The following is a 24875-nucleotide window of genomic DNA, read 5'->3' on the forward strand; positions in this document are numbered from 1 at the left end:
TCTTATCACTGATAGAGGGATCCATGTATTGGTAGTTTCTCTTTGATGGAATTTTGGAACTTAGACTTTTATTCCTATAAAATTTCTGAAATTGTGCTTCAAAACTGGAGAAGAACCTTGCCATAATGGGCTTGATTCGACTGTTATATCCAGTTTAATGCTGAAGACTGGTACAAACGGTACAGGAGTTCTACTTCTATTTGGAGTTCTGTATCCTAAGATCTTTAGTCTGAGACAGTGCCCAAGATAGAAATACTAATAATCTGGAATTAAAGGGGTTTTCCGAGTTTATTTGTTTTTGTTTTTTGATAAAAGTCTGTTAGTGCTAGTGATTAGTGTTGAGCGAATAGTATTCATCACACAGCGAATACCTCGCTCCCATAGGAATGCGTGTTAGCGGCCGTCAAATATTCATTGTGCTTAACCTCTTGGTGTTCGGCCGCATACATGCATTCCTATGGGAGCGAGGTATTCGACTAATAGTTTCTAATACTATTCGCTCAAAACTACTAGTGATGGGTTAATAAATACACCAATCACTTTAGCAGTGTGTGGAGTAATTTCTGGGTGTCTATATAACGAATTATTATTCCAATGGTATATCAGTTCACAAAAATGATCTGCAGTTTTCCACGAAGAGAATTAGAAAACCTGAGTGTTATGTTTACAGAACTGAAACACTTTACTCTGGATATCGTTTATATAGTTCATGAATGATTGTTAAGGGGGGGGGGGTTATACAACAAGCTAGTACAGCACTGTATTGTTATATATTACCATTGGTCTGATATCTGTTCAAAGTTCCCCTTTACTGTATCACAATGTCATTTTTTCCCCCCCCATATGAAGGTTTATATGGCCTTTTTCTCTTTTAGCTGTAAACATGTAACATTTGGGCGAGTACAGGGGATGCAGACAAGAAGAGGAGATGTTGTTTTTCTGGAAGATGTCTTAGATGAAGCACGTGCAAGAATGCTGCAAAATATGGCCAACGCTGCAAGTAAGGCTACACCATTTTATCATTCAGTTAAAATGATATCATGTTAAAACATAACCCTCATTTCTAGCTTATTTCATTGGTGGACACAGCACCATGGGTATACATCTGGCCTCTAGGAGGCTGACACTAGGAATATCAAAAGATGTTGGCTCCGCCTCTGGACTATACCCTCTTCACAGACTCTGTGATAGCCAATTTTAACCTAGTGTCCATACGAGGCAGACGTGACCTGACTTAGGTATTTCTGTCTTACACTGTTTTTATTTTTCTACAAAAGAGCACCTCGCAGGACACCCACTCCCCACATCGGCAACTGAAATGCTGATGACCCCACTCCCATGTGTGAGATGCTCTCCTACAGGTCAATGTCTTCCTCCTCTTCCTCTCTGCAGTCTCCGGATAGGTCTGCTCTGCCTCAAGGCTATGCCCTCTTCACAGACACTGTGCTAGTTTGTATTAACTTAGTGTCCATAACTAACCTATTCCCACCACTGCTAGAAGACAGGAAGAGGGGGAGGAGCCGTTTCCTGGACACAGGAAGGCTTTGTAAGTATTGATGGGTATAGAGAGATGGGGATGAGAGATCGTGATGATCCGTTTCTGAAGCGGTGAAACAGAACGTCACTGGATTAGGCACGACCTGACTCCACAGTCCCCTCTTGCCGCATCAGCAGCCAGAATGCCGGTGTCCCCACTACTATGTGAGGTTCACCAGATAGATGAGTATGAGAATTCCCCCACTCCTGCATCTTGGTAGGGCAGACTTTCTTTGGACATGGCAGCTCACTATCGCCCCAACCACAGCATCCTGGTCACCATTTTCAGTGGGTCACAGGGAATGAGCCCCATTTTCCCGGCACTCAGGCTGCCATTTATGCCTACCTGGTCTTTCACTTCTTGGGTGTTCCTTCCAGTCACTCCATGCCCTTTTTGACCTTTCCCAATGCCATCCACGCTAGGGGTGCTTTGCCGCTAGCTGTGGCATGTACTAGAGTCCCTGGCTTCTCTAGAAACTACGCCTCAGCTAGGTCCGCCTCTGATTGGATGTGAAAAGAGTTGTAAGTGGGGTTTTTTGCTAGCTTTTGTTTAGCTCTTACTCTTCTTCTCAGCATTTTTGAAGCCTGTAGCTTTCCACAGGACTTTTTCTAGTTTGTCCTGAGGGACACCGCACCTGGGATACCTCTCCATTCTGCAGTAAGATGCAGGACCTCTCCCAGCGGTCTGGGAGGCTAACCCTCTAGCTTTTCCCCTCCTTTTTTTTTTTTTCTTTTTTCCTGGGCCCCTGCCACCATGTCCTCTAACAATGCCAATTTTTTTTTTTATGTAGATTGTAAGCCATACAGGGCTCCAGGAACCCAGGACTCCAGCGCTGCAAGGTTGTAGTGCTAACCACTGAGCCACCATGTTGCCTCCACAATGCCAATTTGCCCCCTGGTCCTTCCTAGAGGCATCCTAGCACCAGCCACCCTCCTCTGGCCACTCTCGGTGTTTCCACTCCTTTTGTGGCTCTACCTTATCATTGCGCAGGACAGTCCTCCTGAATCTCACGCTCTGAGAATCCCTCTCTTCTAACCCAGGTCTTCCTGGCATTCTCGCTCTGAACCTCCCAGGCTTTTCCTCTTCCAAGCCCTCCTCTGCATGAGGTCTTCCTCCTCTTGAGACTCCTTGGATGGAGGGATGCTGCTCTCCTTCCTCGAGATCTGGCTTGCCAGCGCTAACTACTCCTGAGTCCTAGAGGTGGTGTCAACCGGCTATACAATTGAATTGTCCTTCGTTCCAAAGGAAAGTTTTCTCTCATCCTCTTTGCCTTCCTCCCTCACTTTAGCAGCCGCTTTCCTCCAGGTTGTCTCCACTCTTCAGCCGCATGGCGTCATTGCCCCCGTCCTTGCTTCAGAACTTTTCTGGGGTTTTTCATTTTTATGTGTTCACCGTTACCAAGGACGACGACTCTCTTCACCCTATCCCGGGCCTAAAGAGGCTTAACAGATTTGTCTGTATCTGCAGGTTCCACATGAAGCCCCTGCGGTTGGTTGACTTTTTGTCGTCCTTTGACTTTCTGCGACGCCCACCTCCCCAAGTTTTTCCCAGGTAATTGCGTCCCTCATACTTGGATGACCACCTGGTTCAAACTCCATCTAGGATGAACATTCTGACCAGCTTGTGAATCACCTTGGACTCCCTTTGCTGATTTGGCTGGCTTATCAGCAAGGAAAAGCCCTCTTTCATGCATTCTCAGCACATCGAATTCCTGGGCATGATCCTCGATACGCACCAGGGCAAATTTTTCCTCCTTGAGTCCAAGATCTTGGCCCTCTGATGCAGGGAGGAACAGTTAGTGCACTTCTGCCTGTGAGTACTGGTCATGATGGTCTTGACCTCTGAGGTCATCCTTTTTGCTCATGCCCTTGCAATTGGCGTTTCTGGCCTGCTGGGACAATTCTCCATCCAGCTCGAATGCCTGTTTCTCCTGTCTCCCTAGGTTCACCAAGAGCTCCTTTGATGGCTCTCCTTCTCAGGAATCTCAGGGGATATTCTTCCTCCCCTTCTTTGGCAGATGATTCCTCCGATGCCAGCCTTACACCTGGGGAGTGGTCTTCAGTGTCATTCAGGGCCTGTTGTCCAAAGTCAAAACCTCCTCCAGATCTACCTACTGGAACTGGCGGCCATTTTTTTTTTGTGCATTTTTTCCCTATCATTATTTCTGGAATATGGGATGGAAATCCATGCGAACACGGGAATGGGGTGCAGATGGGGTTTTTTTGCCCTTGGCGGGATTTGAACACCAGGACTCCAGCGCTGCAAGGCTGCAGTGCTAACCACTGAGCCACCGTGTGGCCCCGCTACTGGGGGGGCCATCTTCTTGGCCCCTGTCTCATTAGACCACTTCCCTCGTAGGGCGTGTGGTCAGAGTCTCCACCGCAGTCGCCTGCTTGAACCTCCAGGGCCTCCCGCACTCTTCTTTGGGAGAAGTATCTTGATTTAGCCCTATTGGCTGTCCCCATACCAGGTGTGGTCCAGGCAGCAGACTACCTAAGCTGAGGAGAGCTCGTCCAGGACGGATGGTTGCTTCTCCAGAAGATCTTTCTACAGTTGTACGTTGGATAATCCCAACGTAGACTTCTTCGCTTCCTGTCTGAATCACAAGCACTCCTGCTACATGGCCAGGTTTGAAAGAGGCACATAGTCTCCAATATCTTGTGATTTTCTGGTTGGACTTCCTTATTCTGTACCGTTTCTTTTCTCTTTCACTGTCTCTTCCCCCCTCGAGTTCTCAAGACCGAGAGAATTCCAACCCAAGATTGGCCTGATACACTGATCTCATGTTACTGCTGGTGAATGTTCCTTGGCCTGTTCCTCTGCTAGTCTCTCTCTTTCTCCAGGACCACGTTTCCACTTTATCTCGGCTGCGTGGCCGTTTTAAGATGAGGTCCTGTGGCAATGCAGTTTTTTCAGAGCCTGCTCAAGGCCTGGTCTTTCATCGCTCATGGAAGGCCTACATATGGTGGTGTGAGGCTAATAACTTCCATCCGCCTTCCTGCAGGGATTAACACACTGTACTCCTCTCTACCTTCCTCCTTGAGATGTTTCAGGCTACCCCTTTTGAGCCTTTGGTGAGATCTCTCTTCATTTTCTGTCCTGAACAGTTTCCTTACTGGTGGCCAACTCTGCCATCCGCAGGGTCTCTGGTCTGACTTCCCTGTCCCAGAAGCCTTCCTTTTATGGTTCTCTGTGAGGACAGGGTTGTCCTTCGTCTGCCACCTTAATTTCTCCTCAGATGGTTTCTTCCTCCCACATCATTGAGGATATCGTCTTACTATTTTTCTGCCCATGCATTGTGTTAGTGATCTCCTCCTTGTCCAAATCAGGCAATCCAGGCCTATTTGTCTCTTTCTGACCACTTCCATTGTTTTGGCACCTTGTTGTCGCCTGGCTGTTTCCAAAGTTTCCATATCCTGATGGTTTCAGTCTGCTATTAGAGATTGGCTGCTGCCTGTCTATGTGATGATTCTTCCTCGAGACCTGTAGGCTCCTCCTGGGGGATGGCATCGGGCTTTTTCCGCCCAGATCCAATCTGTGGCTTATGCCTCTTTGGGTTGTAGGTTCTGCAGCAGCTGTACTCTAGGATGCTCGCATTGCTGTGTCATTCCCACTCTCTGGGATGGCTTTACAGCATCCCATGGTGCTGTGACCTCCAGTGAAATAAGCGTGAAAACTGGATTTTTGTACATGCCATAAAATACTTTCTCTCAATCCTAGTGTCAGCCTCCTAGTGGCCAGGTCAATACCCATTGTGCTTTGTCCCCATATAATAAATAATTACTTTATTTATTATACTTAAAGGGGTTGTTTGGGATTTAAAAAAAAAAACATTTTGATCACCCTAGGCACATCTTCATAGTCTCTTGTGACTCTGTCTCGCAGCTTTCAGAGACGGGGGTCACCTACTATATCGCCCCTCTCTCCTCCCGTCCCCTGCCATCCCCTCCCATCTCCTCACTTCCCGTCACCTTTCCTTCCTGCCGTCTCCTGTCAGATTGCGTCATCATCGATGCCCAAGCAATAGTGGGCTATTGCGCATGCATAAGCCGCCTGGGATCGTCACAAAGATGGCTGCTGGCGGTGAAGTGGGGCAGCTAGTTAGGGAGAAAGGGATGGGGTGAGTGTTTTGAAAGTGAGGGGGACAGTGAAAGAGGGAGGAGAAGTGAGGCATCATGGAACTTGTAGGATACACAGAGGGAGGAGAAGTGAGGCATCATGGAACTTGTAGGAAACACAGAAGAGGAAGTTATGGACGTAACCAAATGCAGATTATACAATGAGCTCACTGAGAACCCCAGAATTCACTCAAAACACCGCTAAAGGTACTTGGTGGCATTTATTAACCCATTAATGGCATTAACAGACCTTTTTTGTAAAATAATTTTTTGCCCTGGAAAACCCCTTTAATACATAATTTATTTTACATTATATATTTGATTACAGTGATTCACACAAGTTATGAATTTTATATAAAGTGCTTTACATTTGCTTTGTTAATGCTCAATAGATACAGTGGGGACAAAAAATATTTAGTGGAAAATAAGTATTTGGCCAAGTTCATATCAGTACTTTGTTCTATATCCTTTGTTGGCAATGGCAGAGGTCAAACATTTTCTGTAAGTCTTCACAAGGTTGGCACACACTGTTGTTGGTATGTTGGCCCATTCCTCCATGCAGATCTCCTCTAGAGCAGTGATGTTTTGGGGCTGTCACTGGGCAACATGGACTTTCAACTCCCTCCAAAGGTTTTCTATAGTGTTGAGATCTGGAGACTGGCTAGGCCACTCCAGGACCTTGAAATGCTTCCTACAAAGCCACTCCTTCATTGCCCTGGCGGTGTGCTTGGGATCATTGTCACGCTGAATGACCCAGCCACATTTCATCTTCAATGCCCATGCTGATGGAAGGAGGTTTGCACTCAAAATCTCACGATATATGGCCCCATTCATTCTTTCATGTACACGGATCAGTCGTCCTGGTCCCTTTGCAGAGAAACAGCTCCAAAACATGATGTTTCCACCCCCATGCTTTACAGTAGGTATGGTGTTCATTAGATGCAATTCAGCATTCTTTCTCCTCCAAACACGACGAGTTGTGTTTCTACTAAACAGTTCTACTTTGGTTTTATCTGACCATATGACATTCTCCCAATACTCTTCTGGATCATCCAAATGCTCTCTAGCAAACTTCAGACGGGCCTGGCCATGTACTGGCTTAAGCAGTGGGACACGTCTGGCACTGCAGGATCTGAGTCCCTGGTGGCGTAGTGTGTTACTGATGGTAGGCTTTGTTAGGTTGGTCCCAGCTCTCTGAAGGTCATTCACTAGTTCCCCCCGCGTGGTTCTGGGATTTTTGCTCACCGTTCTTGTGATCATTTTGACCCCACAGGGTGACATCTTGAGTGGAGCCCCAGATCGAGGGAGATTATCAGTGGTCTTGTATGTCTTCCATTTTCTAGTTATTACTCCCACAGTTGATTTCTTCAAACCAAGCCGCTTGCCTATTGCAGATTCAGTCTTCCCATCCTGGTGTAGGGCTACAAATTTGTTTCTGGTGTCTTTCTTTTTGGTCTGCACCATAGTGGAGTTTGGAATGTGACTGTCTGAGGTTGTGGACAGGTGTCTTTTATACTAATAACACGTCCAAACCGATGCCATTTCTACAGGTAATGATTATGGGGATAACATCCATCCTTAGGGAGAGACCACCTTTTCAGGTGTGTGAAGACTTATACAGCCATAGTTGCTCCACTGCAAGGGAACATGGGAAGAATATGCAAATCTGTCTCCCAAGATGTAAACAGGGAGACAGTGCCTCTGTTATGCTGCCCTCTATGGGAAGCACCCTGAACATCATGCCCGACTTTCCCAGAAGTCTTTACTGCATAATGCGGGGTTATAACCAAATCAATTTCTCAGCTGCGGACGGCACCGTTTCTGTCTCTTTGGACTTCATCAGCACAGCCTAAAGAGAATTGATTTGGTAGAAGTGAGAGTTCTGGGAAAGACTTCTGGGAAAGTCAGGCATGATGTTCAGGGTGCTTCCCATAGAGGGCAGCATAACAGAAGCACTGTCTCCCTGTTTACATCTTGGGAGACAGATTTGCATATTCTTCCCATGTTCCCTTGCAGTGGAGCAACTATGGCTGTATAAGTCTCCACACACCTGAATAGGTGGTCTCTCCCTAAGGATGGACGTTATCCCCATAATCTGGTCTCTCAGCCTCTCACTTCTACCAAATCAATTCTCTCTAGGCTGCGCTGATGAAGTCCAACCAGACAGAAACGGTGCCGTCCGTAGCTGAGAAACTGATTTGGTTATAACCCCGCGTTATGCAGTAAAGACTTCTGGGAAAGTCGGGCATGGTGTTCAGGGTGCTTCCCATAAAGGGCAACATAACAGAGGCACTGTCTCCCTGTTTACATCTTGGGAGACAGATTTGCATATTCTTCCCATGTACAGGGAATGAGTGGAGGACAGGGGAGCTTCTTAAAGAAGAAGTTACAGGTCTGTGAGAGCCAGAAATCTTGCTCGTTTGTTGGTGACCAAATACTTATTTTCCACCATAATTTGCAAATAAATTATTTCCAAATCAGAAAATGTGATTTTCTGGATTTGTTTTCTCATTTTGTGTCTCATAGTTGAGGTCTACCTATGATGTCAATTACAATCTTTTTAAGTGGGAGAGCTTGCACAATTGGTGGCTGACTAAATACTTTCCTTCCCCACTGTATATGTATTCTTGTAATTGGATTTTTTTCATTTTTTTTAATCAATAGCAAGTAAAGCCATTGAAGACCCAGCTGATACTGCAGAAAAAATAGGTGTTGCTGCCCTTATCATACAGGTATGGTAGATGCTCATTATAGGGAAAATCATTTTAATGAGTCAGCCATAATGAAGATGCACACTTCCTTCCTGTATTGACTGATTGGGCAAAGCAGTAGGATGTGTGTATTTCATGACAGCTGAAATGAATGGAAGGTAATTCAAATGGTTTTGACAGACTGTCGGCCTAGATTCAAATTTGTATTGGAGGCTGATTTCCCCTATAATTGAGGCTGCTACATTTAGCCTCAGTTGTAGGAGGAATACAGCCTCCTGCACGCTGTATACGCAGTATACAGAGCTGATCTGGGTCCTGTAGGACCCAGCAGCTCTTGCAAGACTCTGCTTCCGGCAGATCATGTGACCACCAGGTCAGAGGGCGGCTGAATCATGGCGGCGTCCATAGCTGTGTATACAGCACTCATTGAGTGCTGTATACACAGCGCTCGATATGGCAGGGGAGGTAATAAATCTTCCCTGCCCTCTCTGTGGGAGCTCCGGCTAAATTTACATCCGCCTCCCAGCTTCAGTATCTGCACGATCTCCGTGCAGCTACTGTGTTCTGACTGGACATACAGGTACGTCCTGTCAGAACTAGGCAACCACTTCCTGGATGTTTATAGTCTATGGGCGGTCCAGAAGTGGTTATAAAATAACAGTTTTGGGCTACAGATTTGTGACAATAGGATTATGCTCAGGGATGAACCTAGTCTCTCTGCTCCCTGAGGTAAACAATAGAAAGGCGAACATTCCCCCTCCCAAAAAAATAAACAAATAACAAGCTATCTTTGGTTGTGTGATGAGCCCCCCCCCCCCCCCCCTAAATAGGACACTGCCCCCATTGGCAAATCAAAAAATCCCCTTATTGGGCCCCCACATAATATAACACACCCTTTTTCTGGATCTCCACACGGCATATGACCTTGTTTTTATGGCTCCCCCACAGTAAATGACCCCCTCCACAACATATAACTCCTTTCTTATGACACCCTCACAATATATGACCCCTTTTTTTGGCCCCCACACAGAATATAATCCCATTTTCTAACCTCCCACACATGCGATCCCCCCTATTTATATCCCACACACAGTATCTGACCCTCTTTTTTTCCCCTCATCCCCACATAGAGTAACAGCCAATAATTTTGACTCACCTGTCTATGTTCCTGTCCTGTAAGCCCTTCGCTGCCAGCACTGAAGAACACCAGGATGTTATGTTGTGACTTAAGGGTATGTTCATACTGAGTGCATTGGCATCCCGTCACGGCTAGCTGCACAGAAGTTCACACGGTGGAAACATACCCCAAGTGTTGCATCACCTAGAGGCGGCAGCTAAGGGCGGTGAAGACAGGATTGTTGACAGGTGAGTCAAAATTATCAGCAGCTGCCTATTGCAATAACACTATAAGTAGCTGCCGATTAAGTAAAATGCCACCCCCAGTTTATTCCATGAGGCACCGCCTGAGGCCATCGCCTCAGGTCACCTCATGGAAGAAGCACCATGATTATGCTCAACCATATACCAGACATGTAAATACCTGATTTTAATCACAATTGACACCTATTAAAACTGAAATGATTTTTTTTGCATATATTTGTTTTTGAGGATTTTAAAGGCCCGCTTCAGTCAGATTACCATTTCAACTGGGATGAAGCACTGCAAAGCGTTGGAGACACTGGTGTCTTTTTACAGTACACTCATGCACGATTGCAAAGGTGAATTAGAAATATCTAATTTATTCAGTGTTTATTTCAAATTATTTCATTATAACAAAATCTATCTTTTACGTATTCCTCCAATTAAATAGCAAAATGATGATAGTTAAAGAAAGTGCTCAATAATTCAAGCACATTGCATTGCAGATTCTGATGCTAAAAAGTAGCACAGACCAGCAGCTGCCGATACTGCCGGCTACTCATACCTATGCACTAATAGGATGTCTTAAAGGCCACTTTGGTAGCCTGTAGTATGTAATGTGATTTATGGGAGCACAGGCTACAGAGCAGAACACTGTTCCCTAGTGCAAAGATATGAATAGCATACAGCATTATAGGCTGGTCTGTGGGTATTTAGAAATTCTGTACATTCTTATACACTCTACAATAATTTTTTATATATTTGGAGGTACAAACTAAACATTATTAAACTGGGCTGACATGCTTGGTGTTTTCATCATGTTGTTTTTTACACTTGTATGGGATCTGTTTAGATCAAAGGTGTCAGATTTATTTTCACCAAGCCAGCATTATGGTTGCCGTAAGACTGTAGGAAACGTGTAATCTATAAATCTAGACTACTACAATCTAGTGCAGTGATAGACGTATTAAAGGAGGCTAAAGAGCCTGGCTATGTGCACTATGATGGTATTTCTCTGGATTGCATAGAAAACATAAAATAACCTAACATTAAAAAAAACTTGACTTTGCTGGTAAATTTCGTTTATTGACCGGTTTTAACAGTCCCTGTTATTAACAGCTTACTTACTCTTTGGAGTACCAGAGAAGAGGAAGATTTCAATGTATCCTGCCTGCAGGAACCTTCTGCCATCGCCACACTGCAGCACTTTCTCAGGTAATGTCCCTCATTCTGCAGTCACAAACTACAGTCATAAGTCTCTCTGAAGATAGCAGGAAAAAAGCGGTAAGTTTTGTTTTCTTATGGCACTGGTTATCTGTGTTATTTCAAGCAAGACGCATAGTACATTAGCAAATATATTGCATCAGTGATTGACTCCAGTACTCTGGAAAATGTTAGTTTTCTGGTGCATAGAGCTCCTTTGTTTAGTGGTGCATGGTCATTGCTTTGTAGTGTTTGAAGAAACGCTTCAGATAATATAACAATAAATGTCATAGTTCTGCCACTGTAGAAAGTAAACTAATGCACCACTCCTTTTAGCTTAACCTAAGCATTTTGATACTGTGTTTTACTGTAAGCAAATATGCTCACTTCAGCCGCAAATAATCATATGTACAGTTGGGATACATGGCTGGAAAAATTTGACACTTGCAGGTTTTTCTACTCCATATTTAATTTGCATTACAGTGAAAAGGAATTCTAAAAATCTCATTTAAATGTAACATTTTTATGATATACAGCTGTTTAAGAAAAAATCTACAAGGTCAGATATGTATTTTACTGAATATTTATTGACCAGTATTTCCTTTTTTTAAAAAAAAAATAAAAATACAGATACGATGAAGTAATATACAAAACACTGAAGGAGCTTCAACCAAGATATTTGGTTGCTTACCTCATGGGTCTTGGGTTAGTAGCAATTCTTTTCTCACAGTATTTTCACCATTACATGTTTGAGTGTTACAAATACACGGATCAAACTCCCAGCCAGGATTACAGAAACAGCAGTTTCTGCAACTCCTATAAAAGTAAATAGGAGTTACAGAAATGCTATTATCTTCTATGGCTGTTGTGTAAATAGTATAGCACAGCTACATTCAGATGTTTGCGTAGCCCAACCACCACAAGCCGTTAGAAACCATGAAAGGCTGACGGAAACATGGGTATTCTCATTTCAGTCATAGAAGGCCAACAAGAGAATGCCCCTTTAAGATAATACAAGTTAGACTTTTTTTTTCCAGGACTTACATATAATTGACTTATAAGTCATCAACATGTTGTTGGTAGAGTCCCCCATGGATGAGTTGTTGATGCAGCAGCATTCAAGTGAGCGCTGCAGCCTTTTCACCGAGTACCAAGTACATCGCTGTACATTGTTTAGGGGCTGTTTTTAGCAACTCCGCTCTATTCACTTGAATGAGAGTGAGCTTTTTCTGTACCCTGTAACTGATGAATGTGTTGTGGTTGGTAACAAGGAAGGCTGCTATCTTGTCCAAAGCCATAGCTAAGCAGTGTATGAATATCGCTTAATTAGTCCTTTTCCTCCTCACCTTTTATCCTCATATACTAGAATGTTCTTAAAGTGGTATTCCCATGTACATAACCATTTTTAAATTTGTAGATAATTAAAAGTTAAACATTTTTGCAGATATAAGTAATTAAACATTTTGCAGAGTTTTAAAGATTTTCTCTAAATATCTTGTGGTCCCAAACAACCCCTCTAAAAGGTTGTGCATAAATTGGATTAAAATATTGAGTAACATATTTTTTTTACCATTTTAATGTACATTAAATCCTATATCTTATTTTATAGCCATTTAGCCAATGTGTCACATCACTCTCTTGAAGTTAAAGGAAGCCCACCAGAAGTTGCACACGTAAGTACCACAAGATGGTGCCAAACATACATTTTACATTATTGTGTTTGTTAGTTCGTGCCCAACCTTAAAGCCATTGCCAATTGTACATTTATTATTTCATGCTGCATAATTTAAATATCACACAGTTTAACATGATCGGCTATGATATAAATACCATTGTTTCTACAGGCGCGGCTTTATTTCTTCAATGCTATACGGGTAGTTCTGGCAAGTGGAATGAAACTGCTTGGGATTAAACCTGTTGATAAAATGTAAGAAATACTAACACGCTTTATTTTAATAAAAAATATTTACATACAATGGAGTCCTCTTTACTAGAGATGAGCGAACACTAAAATGTTCGAGGTTCGAAATTCGATTCGAACAGCCGCTCAATGTTCGTGTGTTCGAATGGGTTTCGAACCCCATTATAGTCTATGGGGAACAGATACTCGTTAAGGGGGAAACCCAAATCCGTGTCTGGAGGGTCACCAAGTCCACTATGACACCCCAGGAAATGATGCAAACACCTCTGGAATGACACTGGGACAGCAGGGGAAGCATGTCTGGGGGCATCTAACACACCAAAGACCCTCTATTACCCCAACATCACAGCCTAACAACTACACACTTTACACACTCAATACCACCTCTCTGACAGTAGGAAAACACCTTGAAACATGTGTATTTGGCACTTGCAGTGAGGAGAGCTTGTCACCAGCAGTGAATTTGGCCCTTGTAGTAAGTTGAGGTTGGCACCAACATTTGTTTTGAAAATCAGGGTGGATTGAGCCTCTAACCAGCAGAGTTTGGGCAAATTCATGGTGGAGGGAGCCTCTAAACACCCCAGTTTGGGCAAATTCATGGTGGAGGGAGCCTCTAAAAACCCCAGTTTGGACCAATTCATGGTGGAGGGAGCCTCTAACCAGCCCAGTGTGGGCAAATTCATGGTGGAGGGAGCCTCTAAAAAACCCAGTTTGGACCAATTCATGGTGGAGGGAGCCTCTAACCAGCCCAGTTTGGGCAAATTCATGGTGGAGGGAGCCTCTAAAAAACCCAGTTTGGACCAATTCATGGTGGAGGGAGCCTCTAACCAGCCCAGTTTGGGCAAATTCATGGTGGAGGGAGCCTCTAAACAGCCCAGTTTGGGCAAATTCATGGTGGAGGGAGCCTCTAACCAGCCCAGTTTGGGCAAATTCATGGTGGAGGGAGCCTCTAAACAGCCCAGTTTGGACCAATTCATGGTGGAGGGAGCCTCTAAACAGCCCAGTTTGGACCAATTCATGGTGGAGGGAGCCTCTAAAAAACCCAGTTTGGACCAATTCATGGTGGAGGGAGCCTCTAACCAGCCCAGTTTGGACCAATTAATGGTGGAGGGAGCCTCTAAACAGCCAAGTTTTGGGAAATTCATGGTGGAGGGAGCCTCTAACCAGCCCAGTTTGGACCAATTCATGGTGGAGGGAGCCTCTAAACAGCCCAGTTTGGGCAAATTCATGGTGGAGGGAGCCTCTAAAAAACCCAGTTTGGACCAATTCATGGTGGAGGGAGCCTCTAACCAGCCCAGTTTGAACCAATTAATGGTGGAGGGAGCCTCTAAACAGCCAAGTTTGGACCAATTCATGGTGGAGGGAGCCTCTAAAAACCCCAATTTGGACCAATTCATGGTGGAGGGAGCCTCTAACCAGCCCAGTTTGGGCAAATTCATGGTGGAGGGAGCCTCTAAACAGCCCAGTTTGGACCAATTAATGGTGGAGGGAGCCTCTAAACAGCCAAGTTTGGACCAATTCATGGTGGAGGGAGCCTCTAAAAACCCCAGTTTGGACCAATTCATGGTGGAGGGAGCCTCTAACCAGCCCAGTTTGGGCAAATTCATGGTGGAGGGAGCCTCTAAACAGCCCAGTTTGGGCACATTCATGGTGGAGGGAGCCTCTAACCAGCCCAGTTTGGACCAATTAATGGTGGAGGGAGCCGCTAAACAGCCCAGTTTGGACCAATTCATGGTGGAGGGAGCCTCTAAAAACCCCAGTTTGGACCAATTCATGGTGGAGGGAGCCTCTAAAAAACCCAGTTTGGACCAATTCATGGTGGAGGGAGCCTCTAACCAGCCCAGTTTGGGCAAATTCATGGTGGAGGGAGCCTCTAACCAGCCCAGTTTGGACCAATTAATGGTGGAGGGAGCCGCTAAACAGCCCAGTTTGGACCAATTCATGGTGGAGGGAGCCTCTAAAAACCCCAGTTTGGACCAATTCATGGTGGAGGGAGCCTCTAAACAGCCCAGTTTGGACCAATTCATGGTGGAGGGAGCCTCTAAAAAACCCAGTTTGGACCAATTCATGGTGGAGGGAGCCTCTAAACAGCCCAGTTTGGACCAATTAATGGTGGAGGGAGCCTCTAAACAGCCAAGTTTGGACCAATTCATGGTGGAGGGAGCCTCTAACCAGCCCAGTTTGGGCAAATTCATGGTGGAGGGAGCCTCTAACCAGTCCAGTTTGGACCAATTAATGGTGGAGGGAGCCTCTAAACAGCCAAGTTTGGACCAATTAATGGTGGAGGGAGCCTCTAAACAGCCAAGTTTTGGGAAATTCATGGTGGAGGGAGCCTCTAACCAGCCCAGTTTGGACCAATTCATGGTGGAGGGAGCCTCTAAACAGCCCAGTTTGGGCAAATTCATGGTGGAGGGAGCCTCTAAAAAACCCAGTTTGGACCAATTCATGGTGGAGGGAGCCTCTAACCAGCCCAGTTTGGACCAATTAATGGTGGAGGGAGCCGCTAAACAGCCCAGTTTGGACCAATTCATGGTGGAGGGAGCCTCTAAAAACCCCAGTTTGGACCAATTCATGGTGGAGGGAGCCTCTAAACAGCCCAGTTTGGGCAAATTCATGGTGGAGGGAGCCTCTAACCAGCAGAGTTGGTGGAAATCAGGGTGGAGGGAGCCTCTAACCAGCAGAGTTGGGGGAAATCAGGGTGGAGGGAGCCTAGTATTAGCAGAATTGTGCAACGCTTATGGTGGATGAGTATGAGGATGCGGAGGAATTGGAGAGGTTGAGTACAGACATGGAGTTTCATGTTGGGGTGCTTTACACAGGTGGGCACAAAAATGACGGCTCTACCCAGTGGTGGTTCATTTTTATCAAAGTGAGCCGGTCGGCACTCTCAGCTGACAGACGGGTGCGCTTGTCAGTGATGATGCCACCGGCTGCACTGAACACCCTCTCAGATAGGACGCTGGCGGCAGGACAGGACAGCACCTCCAAGGCATATAGGGCAAGTTCAAGCCACAGGTCCAACTTCGACACCCAATACGTGTAGGGCGCAGAGGGGTCGGAGAGGACAGGGCTGTGGTCGGAAAGGTATTCCCGCAACATGCGCCTATACTTCTCACGCCTGGTGACACTAGGACCCTCCGTGGCGGCACTTTGGCGAGGGGGTGCCATCAAGGTGTCCCAGACCTTAGACAGTGTGCCCCTCGTTTGTGTGGACCGGTGAGAACTTGGTTGCCTACTGGAGGAACTGCCCTCCCTGCCGCCAACGTCACATGCTGGAAACATCTCCATCATATTCTGCACCAATTGCCTGTGGCAAGCATTGATGCGATTGGCCCTCCCCTCTACCGGAATAAAAGACGAGATGTTGTTTTTATACCGGGGGTCAAGGATAGCAAAGATCCAGTACTGGTTGTCCTCCATGATTTTGACAATACGCTTGTCGGTTGTAAAGCACCCCAACATGAACTCAGCCATGTCTGCCACAGTGTTAGTTGGCATGACTCCTCTGGCCCCACCGGAAAGTTCAATCTCCATTTCCTCCTCATCCTCCATGTCTACCCATCCGCGCTGCAACAATGGGACGATTCGAAGTTGCCCGGAAGCCTCCTGTATCACCATCACATCATCGGACAACTCTTCTTCCTCCTCCTCCTCCTCCTCCTCCTCCTCCTCCATTAAACGCAGTGAAGCGGACAGATGTGTGGACCTACTCTCCAGCTGTGACGGATCGGATGCTATCCCTAACTCCTCTGTGTGATCTGAGTTATCCCTGATGTCAATCAGGGATTCTCTCAGAACACACAAGAGCGGGATTGTAAGGCTCACCATCGCATCCTCAGAGCTCACCCTCCTTGTGGACTCCTCAAAGACCCGTAGGATGTCACAAAGGTCTCTCATCCATGGCCACTCATGGATGTGAAACTGAGGCAGCTGACTTTGTGGCACCCTAGGGTTTTGTAGCTGGTATTCCATCAAAGGTCTCTGCTGCTCAACCACTCTATTCAACATCTGAAACGTTGAGTTCCAGCGTGTGGGGACGTCGCACAAAAGCCGGTGTTGTGGCACATGCAGGCGTTGCTGGAGAGATTTTAAGCTAGCAGCGGCTACTGTCGACTTGCGAAAGTGGGCGCACATGCGCCGCACTTTCACCAGTAGCTCTGGAACATTGGGGTAGCTCTTTAGGAAACGTTGCACCACTAGGTTGAAGACGTGGGCCAGGCATGGAACATGTTGGAGTCCGGCAAGCTCCAGAGCTGCTACCAGGTTCCGGCCGTTATCACAAACGACCATGCCTGGGCCCAGGTGCAGCGGCTCAAACCATATTGCCGTCTCATCGAGGAGGGCATCCCTCACCTCGGAGGCAGTGTGTTGTCTGTCCCCCAAGCTGATCAGCTTCAGCACAGCCTGCTGACGTCTACCAACGCCAGTGCTGCAACGTTTCCAACTCGTAGCTGGGGTCAATCTAACAGCGGAGGAGGAGGCGGTGGCGGAGGAGGAGGCGGTGGCGGAGGAGGAGGCGGTAGAGGAGGAGGAGGAGGGGGGTGTTCTTCTCGTGTCCCTGCCAGGAATGTTAGGCGGGGAGACGAGGTACACCGGGCCAGTTTGGGAAGCAGTCCCAGCCTCAACTACATTCACCCAGTGTGCCGTCAGTGAAATGTAGCGTCCCTGTCCGCATGCACTTGTCCACGCGTCGGTGGTCAAGTGGACCTTTGTGCAAAGCGCGGAACTAAGGGCCCGCCTGATGTTGAGTGACACGTGCTGGTGCAAGGCGGGGACGGCACACCGGGAGAAGTAGTGACGGCTAGGGACGGCATAGCGAGGTGCCGCAGTTGCCATCAGGTCCAGGAAGGCGGGAGTTTCAACAAGCCGGAACGCCAACATCTCCTGGGCCAGCAGTTTAGCGATGTTGGCGTTCAAGGCTTGCGCGTGTGGGTGGTTAGCAGTGTATTTCTGCCGCCGCTCCAATGTCTGAGAGATGGTGGGTTGTTGTAAAGAAACGCCTGATGGTGCCTTTGATGGTGCAGGAGAAGGAGATAAGACAGGACCAGGGGAGGATGAGGTAGAAGTCAACAAAGTGGCGGAGGCAGATGAAGTGGTGTCCTGGCTCGTCCTCTGGAGTGCATCGCCAGCACAGTCGGCAGAGGCAGTGGCAGTGGCGTGAACGGCAGGCGGCCTTTGTCCTGCCGTTGCTGCCTGCCACTGATTCCAGTGCTTGGATTCCAAATGACGGCGCATTGAAGTGGTGGACAGGTTGCTCTTCTCAGAGCCCCTAATCAATTTCGAGAGGCAAATTGTGCAGACAACACTATATCTGTCCTCGGCGCATTCCTTGAAAAAACTCCACACCTTCGAGAAACGTGCCCTCGAGGTGGGAGTTTTTCGGGGCTGGGTACGAACTGGAACATCTTGGGAGATTCCGGGTGTGGCCTGGCTTCGCCTAAGCTGCTGACCTCTGCCTCTGCCTCTAGCTACCCTTTTTGGTGCTGCACCTGCCTCAACATCCACACTACTTTCCCCGCTTGACATCCCCCCTGTCCAGGTCGGGTCAGTGTCGTCATCATCCACCACTTCCTCTTCCAACTCCTGTCTCATCTCCTCCTCCCGCACAATGCGCCGGTCAACTGGATGCCCTGACGGCAACTGCGTCACATCATCGTCGATGAGGGTGGGTTGCTGGTCATCCACCACCAAATCGAACGGAGATAGAGGAGACTCTAGTGTTTGAGCATCTGGACACAGATGCTCCTCTGTTAGGTTCGTGGAATCGTGACGTGGAGAGGCAGGTTGAGGGACAATGAAAGGAGCGGAGAACAGCTCTGGGGAGCAGGGACAGTTTGGGTTATTGTTCTGTAAAGCTTCGGAATTTTGGGAGGAAGGAAGACAAGACTGTTGGGTAATAGGAGGAGAGGAGGCAGAGTCTGACTGGCTGCTGGACAATGTGCTGTAAGCGTTCTCTGACAGCCATTGCAAGACCTGTTCCTGGTTCTCGGGCCTACTAAGGTTTGTACCCTGCAGTTTAGTTAATGTGGCAAGCAACCCTGGCACTGTGGAGTGGCGCAATGCTTGCTGCCCCACAGGAGTAGGCACGGGACGCCCTGTGGCTTCACTGCTACCTTGCTCCCCAGAACCATTCCCCCGACCTCGCCCACGGCCTCGTCCACGTCCCTTTCCGGGAGCCTTGCGCATTTTGAATTCCTAGTTAGAAATTGGCACTGTATACCAGTAGTAAAAATTGTGGGTGCACGTAACCCCAATATATTCTTTGAATTCCCAGTCAGACACTGGCACTATATGGCAGTAGCAAGAAATGAGGGTATTTGTATTCCCAATATATTCTTTGAATTCCCAGTCAGACAATGGCACTGTATACCAGTAGTAAAAATTGTGGGTGCACGTAACCACAATATATTCTTTGAATTACCAGTCAGAAACTGGCACTATATGGCAGTAGCAAGAAATGAGGGTATTTATAACCCCAATATATTCTTTGAATTCCCAGTCAGACAATGACACTGTATACCAGTAGTAAAAATTGTGGGTGCACGTAACCCCAATATATTCTTTGAATTACCAGTCAGAAACTGGCACTATATGGCAGTAGCAAGAAATGAGGGTATTTGTATTCCCAATATATTCTTTGAATTCCCAGTCAGACAATGGCACTGTATACCAGTAGTAAAAATTGTGGGTGCACGTAACCCCAATATATTCTTTGAATTACCAGTCAGAAACTGGCACTATATGGCAGTAGCAAGAAATGAGGGTATTTGTATTCCCAATATATTCTTTGAATTCCCAGTCAGACAATGGCACTGTATACCAGTAGTAAAAATTGTGGGTGCACGTAACCCCAATATATTCTTTGAATTCCCAGTCAGACACTGGCACTATATGGCAGTAGCAAGAAATGAGGGTATTTGTATTCCCAATATATTCTTTGAATTCCCAGTCAGACAATGGCACTGTATACCAGTAGTAAAAATTGTGGGTGCACGTAACCCCAATATATTCTTTGAATTACCAGTCAGAAACTGGCACTATATGGCAGTAGCAAGAAATGAGGGTATTTGTATTCCCAATATATTCTTTGAATTCCCAGTCAGACAATGGCACTGTATACCAGTAGTAAAAATTGTGGGTGCACGTAACCACAATATATTCTTTGAATTACCAGTCAGAAACTGGCACTATATGGCAGTAGCAAGAAATGAGGGTATTTATAACCCCAATATATTCTTTGAATTCCCAGTCAGACAATGGCACTGTATACCAGTAGTAAAAATTGTGGGTGCACGTAACCCCAATATATTCTTTGAATTACCAGTCAGAAACTGGCACTATATGGCAGTAGCAAGAAATGAGGGTATTTGTATTCCCAATATATTCTTTGAATTCCCAGTCAGACAATGGCACTGTATACCAGTAGTAAAAATTGTGGGTGCACGTAACCCCAATATATTCTTTGAATTCCCAGTCAGACACTGGCACTATATGGCAGTAGCAAGAAATGAGGGTATTTGTATTCCCAATATATTCTTTGAATTCCCAGTCAGACAATGGCACTGTATACCAGTAGTAAAAATTGTGGGTGCACGTAACCCCAATATATTCTTTGAATTCCCAGTCAGACACTGGCACTATATGGCAGTAGCAAGAAATGAGGGTATTTGTATTCCCAATATATTCTTTGAATTCCCAGTCAGACAATGGCACTGTATACCAGTAGTAAAAATTGTGGGTGCACGTAACCCCAATATATTCTTTGAATTACCAGTCAGAAACTGGCACTATATGGCAGTAGCAAGAAATGAGGGTATTTATAACCCCAATATATTCTTTGAATTCCCAGTCAGACAATGGCACTGTATACCAGTAGTAAAAATTGTGGGTGCACGTAACCCCAATATATTCTTTGAATTCCCAGTCAGACACTGGCACTATATGGCAGTAGCAAGAAATGAGGGTATTTATAACCCCAATATATTCTTTGAATTCCCAGTCAGACAATGGCACTGTATACCAGTAGTAAAAATTGTGGGTGTATATAGCCCCAATTCTATTGCTAGGGGACTTGCAGGGTATTTCTGGGGTGAAGGTGGGGGGGCACACCGTTGGAACGGGTATCGGGGTATATATCGGGTATACGGGAATACACTGACAGTGTATTCCATTCAGGATCCTGGGAAAGCTGGGTTGCGGCGATTGAGCCCGTCAGTGCCACGTTACACTGACAAGCTTCTCCCTGGAATTTAGCTCTTATAAGAGCTGTTGGTTGTCTTCTCCTTCCTATCCTAGCCTGTCCCTGCCTACCCAGAATCTAAGCCCTAGCTAGCTGGACGGAAACCTCCGTCCTCGGTGAATTGCAAGCTCAGAATGACGCGAACCTGGGCGGCGCTGTTCTTTTAAATTAGAGGTCACATGTTTTCGGCAGCCAATGGGTTTTGCCTACTTTTCTCAACGTCACCGGTGTCGTAGTTCCTGTCCCACCTACCCTGCGCTGTTATTGGAGCAAAAAAGGCGCCAGGGAAGGTGGGAGGGGAATCGAGTAATGGCGCACTTTACCACGCGGTGTTCGATTCGATTCGAACATGCCGAACAGCCTAATATCCGATCGAACATGAGTTCGATAGAACACTGTTCGCTCATCTCTACTCTTTACTTTTAAACATTAACATGTGATATACACTCACCGGCCACTTTATTAGGTACACCTGTCCAACTGCTCGTTAACACTTAATTTCTAATCAGCCAATCACATGGCGGCAACTCAGTGCATTTACGCATGTAGACATGGTCAAGACAATCTCCTGCAGTTCAAACCGAGCATCAGTATGGGGAAGAAAGGTGATTTGAGTGCCTTTGAACGTGGCATGGTTGTTGGTGCCAGAAGGGCTGGTCTGAGTATTTCAGAAACTGCTGATCTACTGGGATTTTCACGCACAACCATCTCTAGGGTTTACAGAGAATGGTCCGAAAAAGAAAAAACATCCAGTGAGCGGCAGTTCTGTGGGCGGAAATGCATTGTTGATGCCAGAGGTCAGAGGAGAATGGCCAGACTGGTTCGAGCTGATAGAAAGGCAACAGTGACTCAAATAGCCACCTGTTACAACCAAGGTAGCCAGAAGAGCATCTCTGAACGCACAGTACATCGAACTTTGAGGCAGATGGGCTACAGCAGCAGAAGACCACACCGGGTGCCACTCCTTTCAGCTAAGAATAGGAAACTGAGGCTACAATTTGCACAAGCTCATCGAAATTGGACAATTGAAGATTGGAAAAACGTTGCCTGGTCTGATGAGTCTCGATTTCTGCTGCGACATTCGGATGGTAGGGTCAGAATTTGGTGTCAACAACATGAAAGCATGGATCCATCCTGCCTTGTATCAACGGTTCAGGCTGGTGGTGGTGGTGTCATGATGTGGGGAATATTTTCTTGGCACTCTTTGGGCCCCTTGGTACCAATTGAGCATCGTTGCAATGCCAAAGCCTACCTGAGTATTGTTGCTGACCATGTCCATCCCTTTATGACCACAATGTACCCAACATCTGATGGCTACTTTCAGCAGGATAATGCGCCATGTCATAAAGCTGGAATCATCTCAGAATGGTTTCTTGAACATGACAATGAGTTCAATGTACTCCAATGGCCTCCACAGTCACCAGATCTCAATCCAATAGAGCATCTTTGGGATGTGGTGGAACGGGAGATTCGCATCATAGATGTGCAGCCGACAAATCTGCGGCAACTGTGTGATGCCATCATGTCAATATGGACCAAAATCTCTGAGGAATGCTTCCAGCACCTTGTTGAATCTATGCCATGAAGAATTGAGGCAGTTCTGAAGGCAAAAGGGGGTCCAACCCGTTACTAGCATGGTGTACCTAATAAAGTGGCTGGTGAGTGTATTATCAAAAGAACATTTTTTTTTCCCCTTCTATGACAGTAACAGGGAGAGAGACATGGAAATCTAAAGAATAAAACAAAGGCGGAGCATCTACCCAACATTAGTTTGCTGTCTCAGGAGAGGAGACAAAGGGATTTACCTTGAGTCTGAAGTAGGGACGGAGGCAGGAGATTGGTTCAGGGAGAGGTCTGAAGTTTCCATAAGGAAAAGCCAGGGTTTAGACTCCTCTTTAGAAGACAAACCTTCCCACATTTAATTGTTCTCCATCTTTGTTCTCGTAAATGGACTATGATGGGTCGTCCTTCTTCAAAGTAGAAGATACAAACAAATTGCTCAAAGCTATCAGAGCTACTATGGGCATACCAGGCCATCCCATACAGTGCAGGACATAATTCTTGGGGGTCTGGAGGCCCGTCAATGTAGGCATTTTCTGGTCAATAAGAATGTACTATCTCTGATAAAGGGAGAGTAGTAAAAAACAGATAAAGGGTTAATTTCTCAGGGAGTCAAACGCAAGTATCCATTCACAGAAGAAGCTTGTGTCTCTTGGAACTCTGATTAGAAGATTGATGTGGCCATCTCTAGGATTTCTAAAAAAAATCATCTCCCCACTTTGGGGATATGGGGACCATTAAGTACCCTTTTGATTAAAAAAAAAAAACGGGTTTCTTAGGTCTAGTTGGGACTCCGTACGGGCTTCCCTTCAATCCAATTTCTCGCTTATTTCATTGGGGACACAGCACCCTGGGGATGTAGATCAGGTCACTAGGAGGCTTACGCTACGAATAGCAAAAGATGTTGGCTCTGGGCTATTCCCTCTCCAAAGCTACTGTGAAAACCAGCTTTAACCTACTGTCCATATGAGGCAGACATGACTTAGGTCTTTCTGTCATACACTGTTTTTATTTTTCTACAAAAGAGCACCTCGCAGAACACCCACTCCCCACCCGGCAACCAAAATGCCAATGACTCCACTTCCATGTGCAAGATCCTCTGCTACAGGTCAATGTCCTCCTCGCCTTCCTCTGGGCACTCCCCTGATAGAGCCACAGCTCACGGTTCCACTCTCACAGGCAGAACTCACCCTGCAAGGTCTGCTTCTCCTGAAGACGCCTCTGACTCCGACTAAGAGCATCAGCTAGGCATATTTATATCTGTTGCTACACAGGAGCACATTTGTGTGGTCAGAGATATCCTACATATCTCAGAGGACCTGGATCCTACTTCTCAAGAGGACATCTTCTGCCAAGGTCTTCCCCAACCGTGGGGCATATGATCATATTGTGAAGGATCAATGGCTTCACCCGGATCATCCCTGCCTTCCACTAGGATGTCAGACATCCTTTTTCCTTTTCCAGACCAGTGTGTCTCTAAGGTTAGAGCCTCCCAGAAGGGTCTCTCCATTGAAACCTTTCAATTCCTGAACACTTCTTAGTAACTGAGTGATGCTTCCCTGGAAGCAGCTTGCCGGTCTGCCAAGGTGGCCGCCAATGCAGTAGCAGTTCACCATACTGTATGGATCTGTTCGTAGAATGCTGAATCTGCCAGCAGAAGGCAGTGGTGGCTCTTCCCTTCTCTTGGGAAGAACAGGGCCCAGCTTTATGGCCAAGTCCTAGAAAAGCTCATCTCTGAGGGTACAGGGAGAAAAAGCACTCTCCTTCCCCAGAGGTGCCCTACCTCCACTGAGTTCTCCTCCCTTTCAAACGGAAAAATTTTTTGGTAACTTTGCCCTTTCAGTGCATGGAGCTCCTCGGCATGATCCTAGAGGTGCACCAGAACAAAATCCTCTTGCCAGAGTCCAAGATTCTGGTCCTCCAATCCAGTATGTCCCACCTTTGGAGGAACTCCCCGTGTTCCCTTCAGTCCTGCATGTAGGTCCTGGGCACCATGCTCTCGACCTTTGAGGCTGTCCCTTTTACTAAGTTCCCCTCTTTTCCTCCGCAATTGGTGATCCTGGCCCTATGAGACAAGTCTCTGTCCAGTCGTCTGATTCTATTGTCTCCCTTGGTTCGTCAAGAGCTTTTATAGTGGCTCTCCTCCTCAGGAGTCTCCAGAGGGAGGGGGGGCTTTTAATCCCCTCCCTTGGCAGATGATCTCCACTGACTCCAGTCTTTCCATTTG

The 24875-nt window shown here is 46.4% G+C and overlaps 1 protein-coding gene across 1 annotated transcript in view; it reads left to right on the forward strand.

Moving 5' to 3' along the window:
- Window positions 1-12904, forward strand: part of RARS2 (arginyl-tRNA synthetase 2, mitochondrial) — a 45444-nt gene extending 32540 nt beyond the window's left edge. Inside the window, exons 14-20 of the mRNA XM_075268254.1 lie at window positions 876-1000; window positions 8320-8387; window positions 9975-10084; window positions 10845-10940; window positions 11559-11633; window positions 12538-12601; window positions 12773-12904. Coding sequence (XP_075124355.1) covers window positions 876-1000; window positions 8320-8387; window positions 9975-10084; window positions 10845-10940; window positions 11559-11633; window positions 12538-12601; window positions 12773-12859 — 625 coding nt within the window. The 3' untranslated portion in view covers window positions 12860-12904. The remainder of the gene's footprint in view (window positions 1-875; window positions 1001-8319; window positions 8388-9974; window positions 10085-10844; window positions 10941-11558; window positions 11634-12537; window positions 12602-12772) is intronic.
- Window positions 12905-24875: the final 11971 nt, after the last annotated feature.

This window comes from Leptodactylus fuscus, chromosome 3 (assembly GCF_031893055.1).
Source record: "Leptodactylus fuscus isolate aLepFus1 chromosome 3, aLepFus1.hap2, whole genome shotgun sequence".
Lineage (NCBI taxonomy): Eukaryota > Metazoa > Chordata > Amphibia > Anura > Leptodactylidae > Leptodactylus > Leptodactylus fuscus.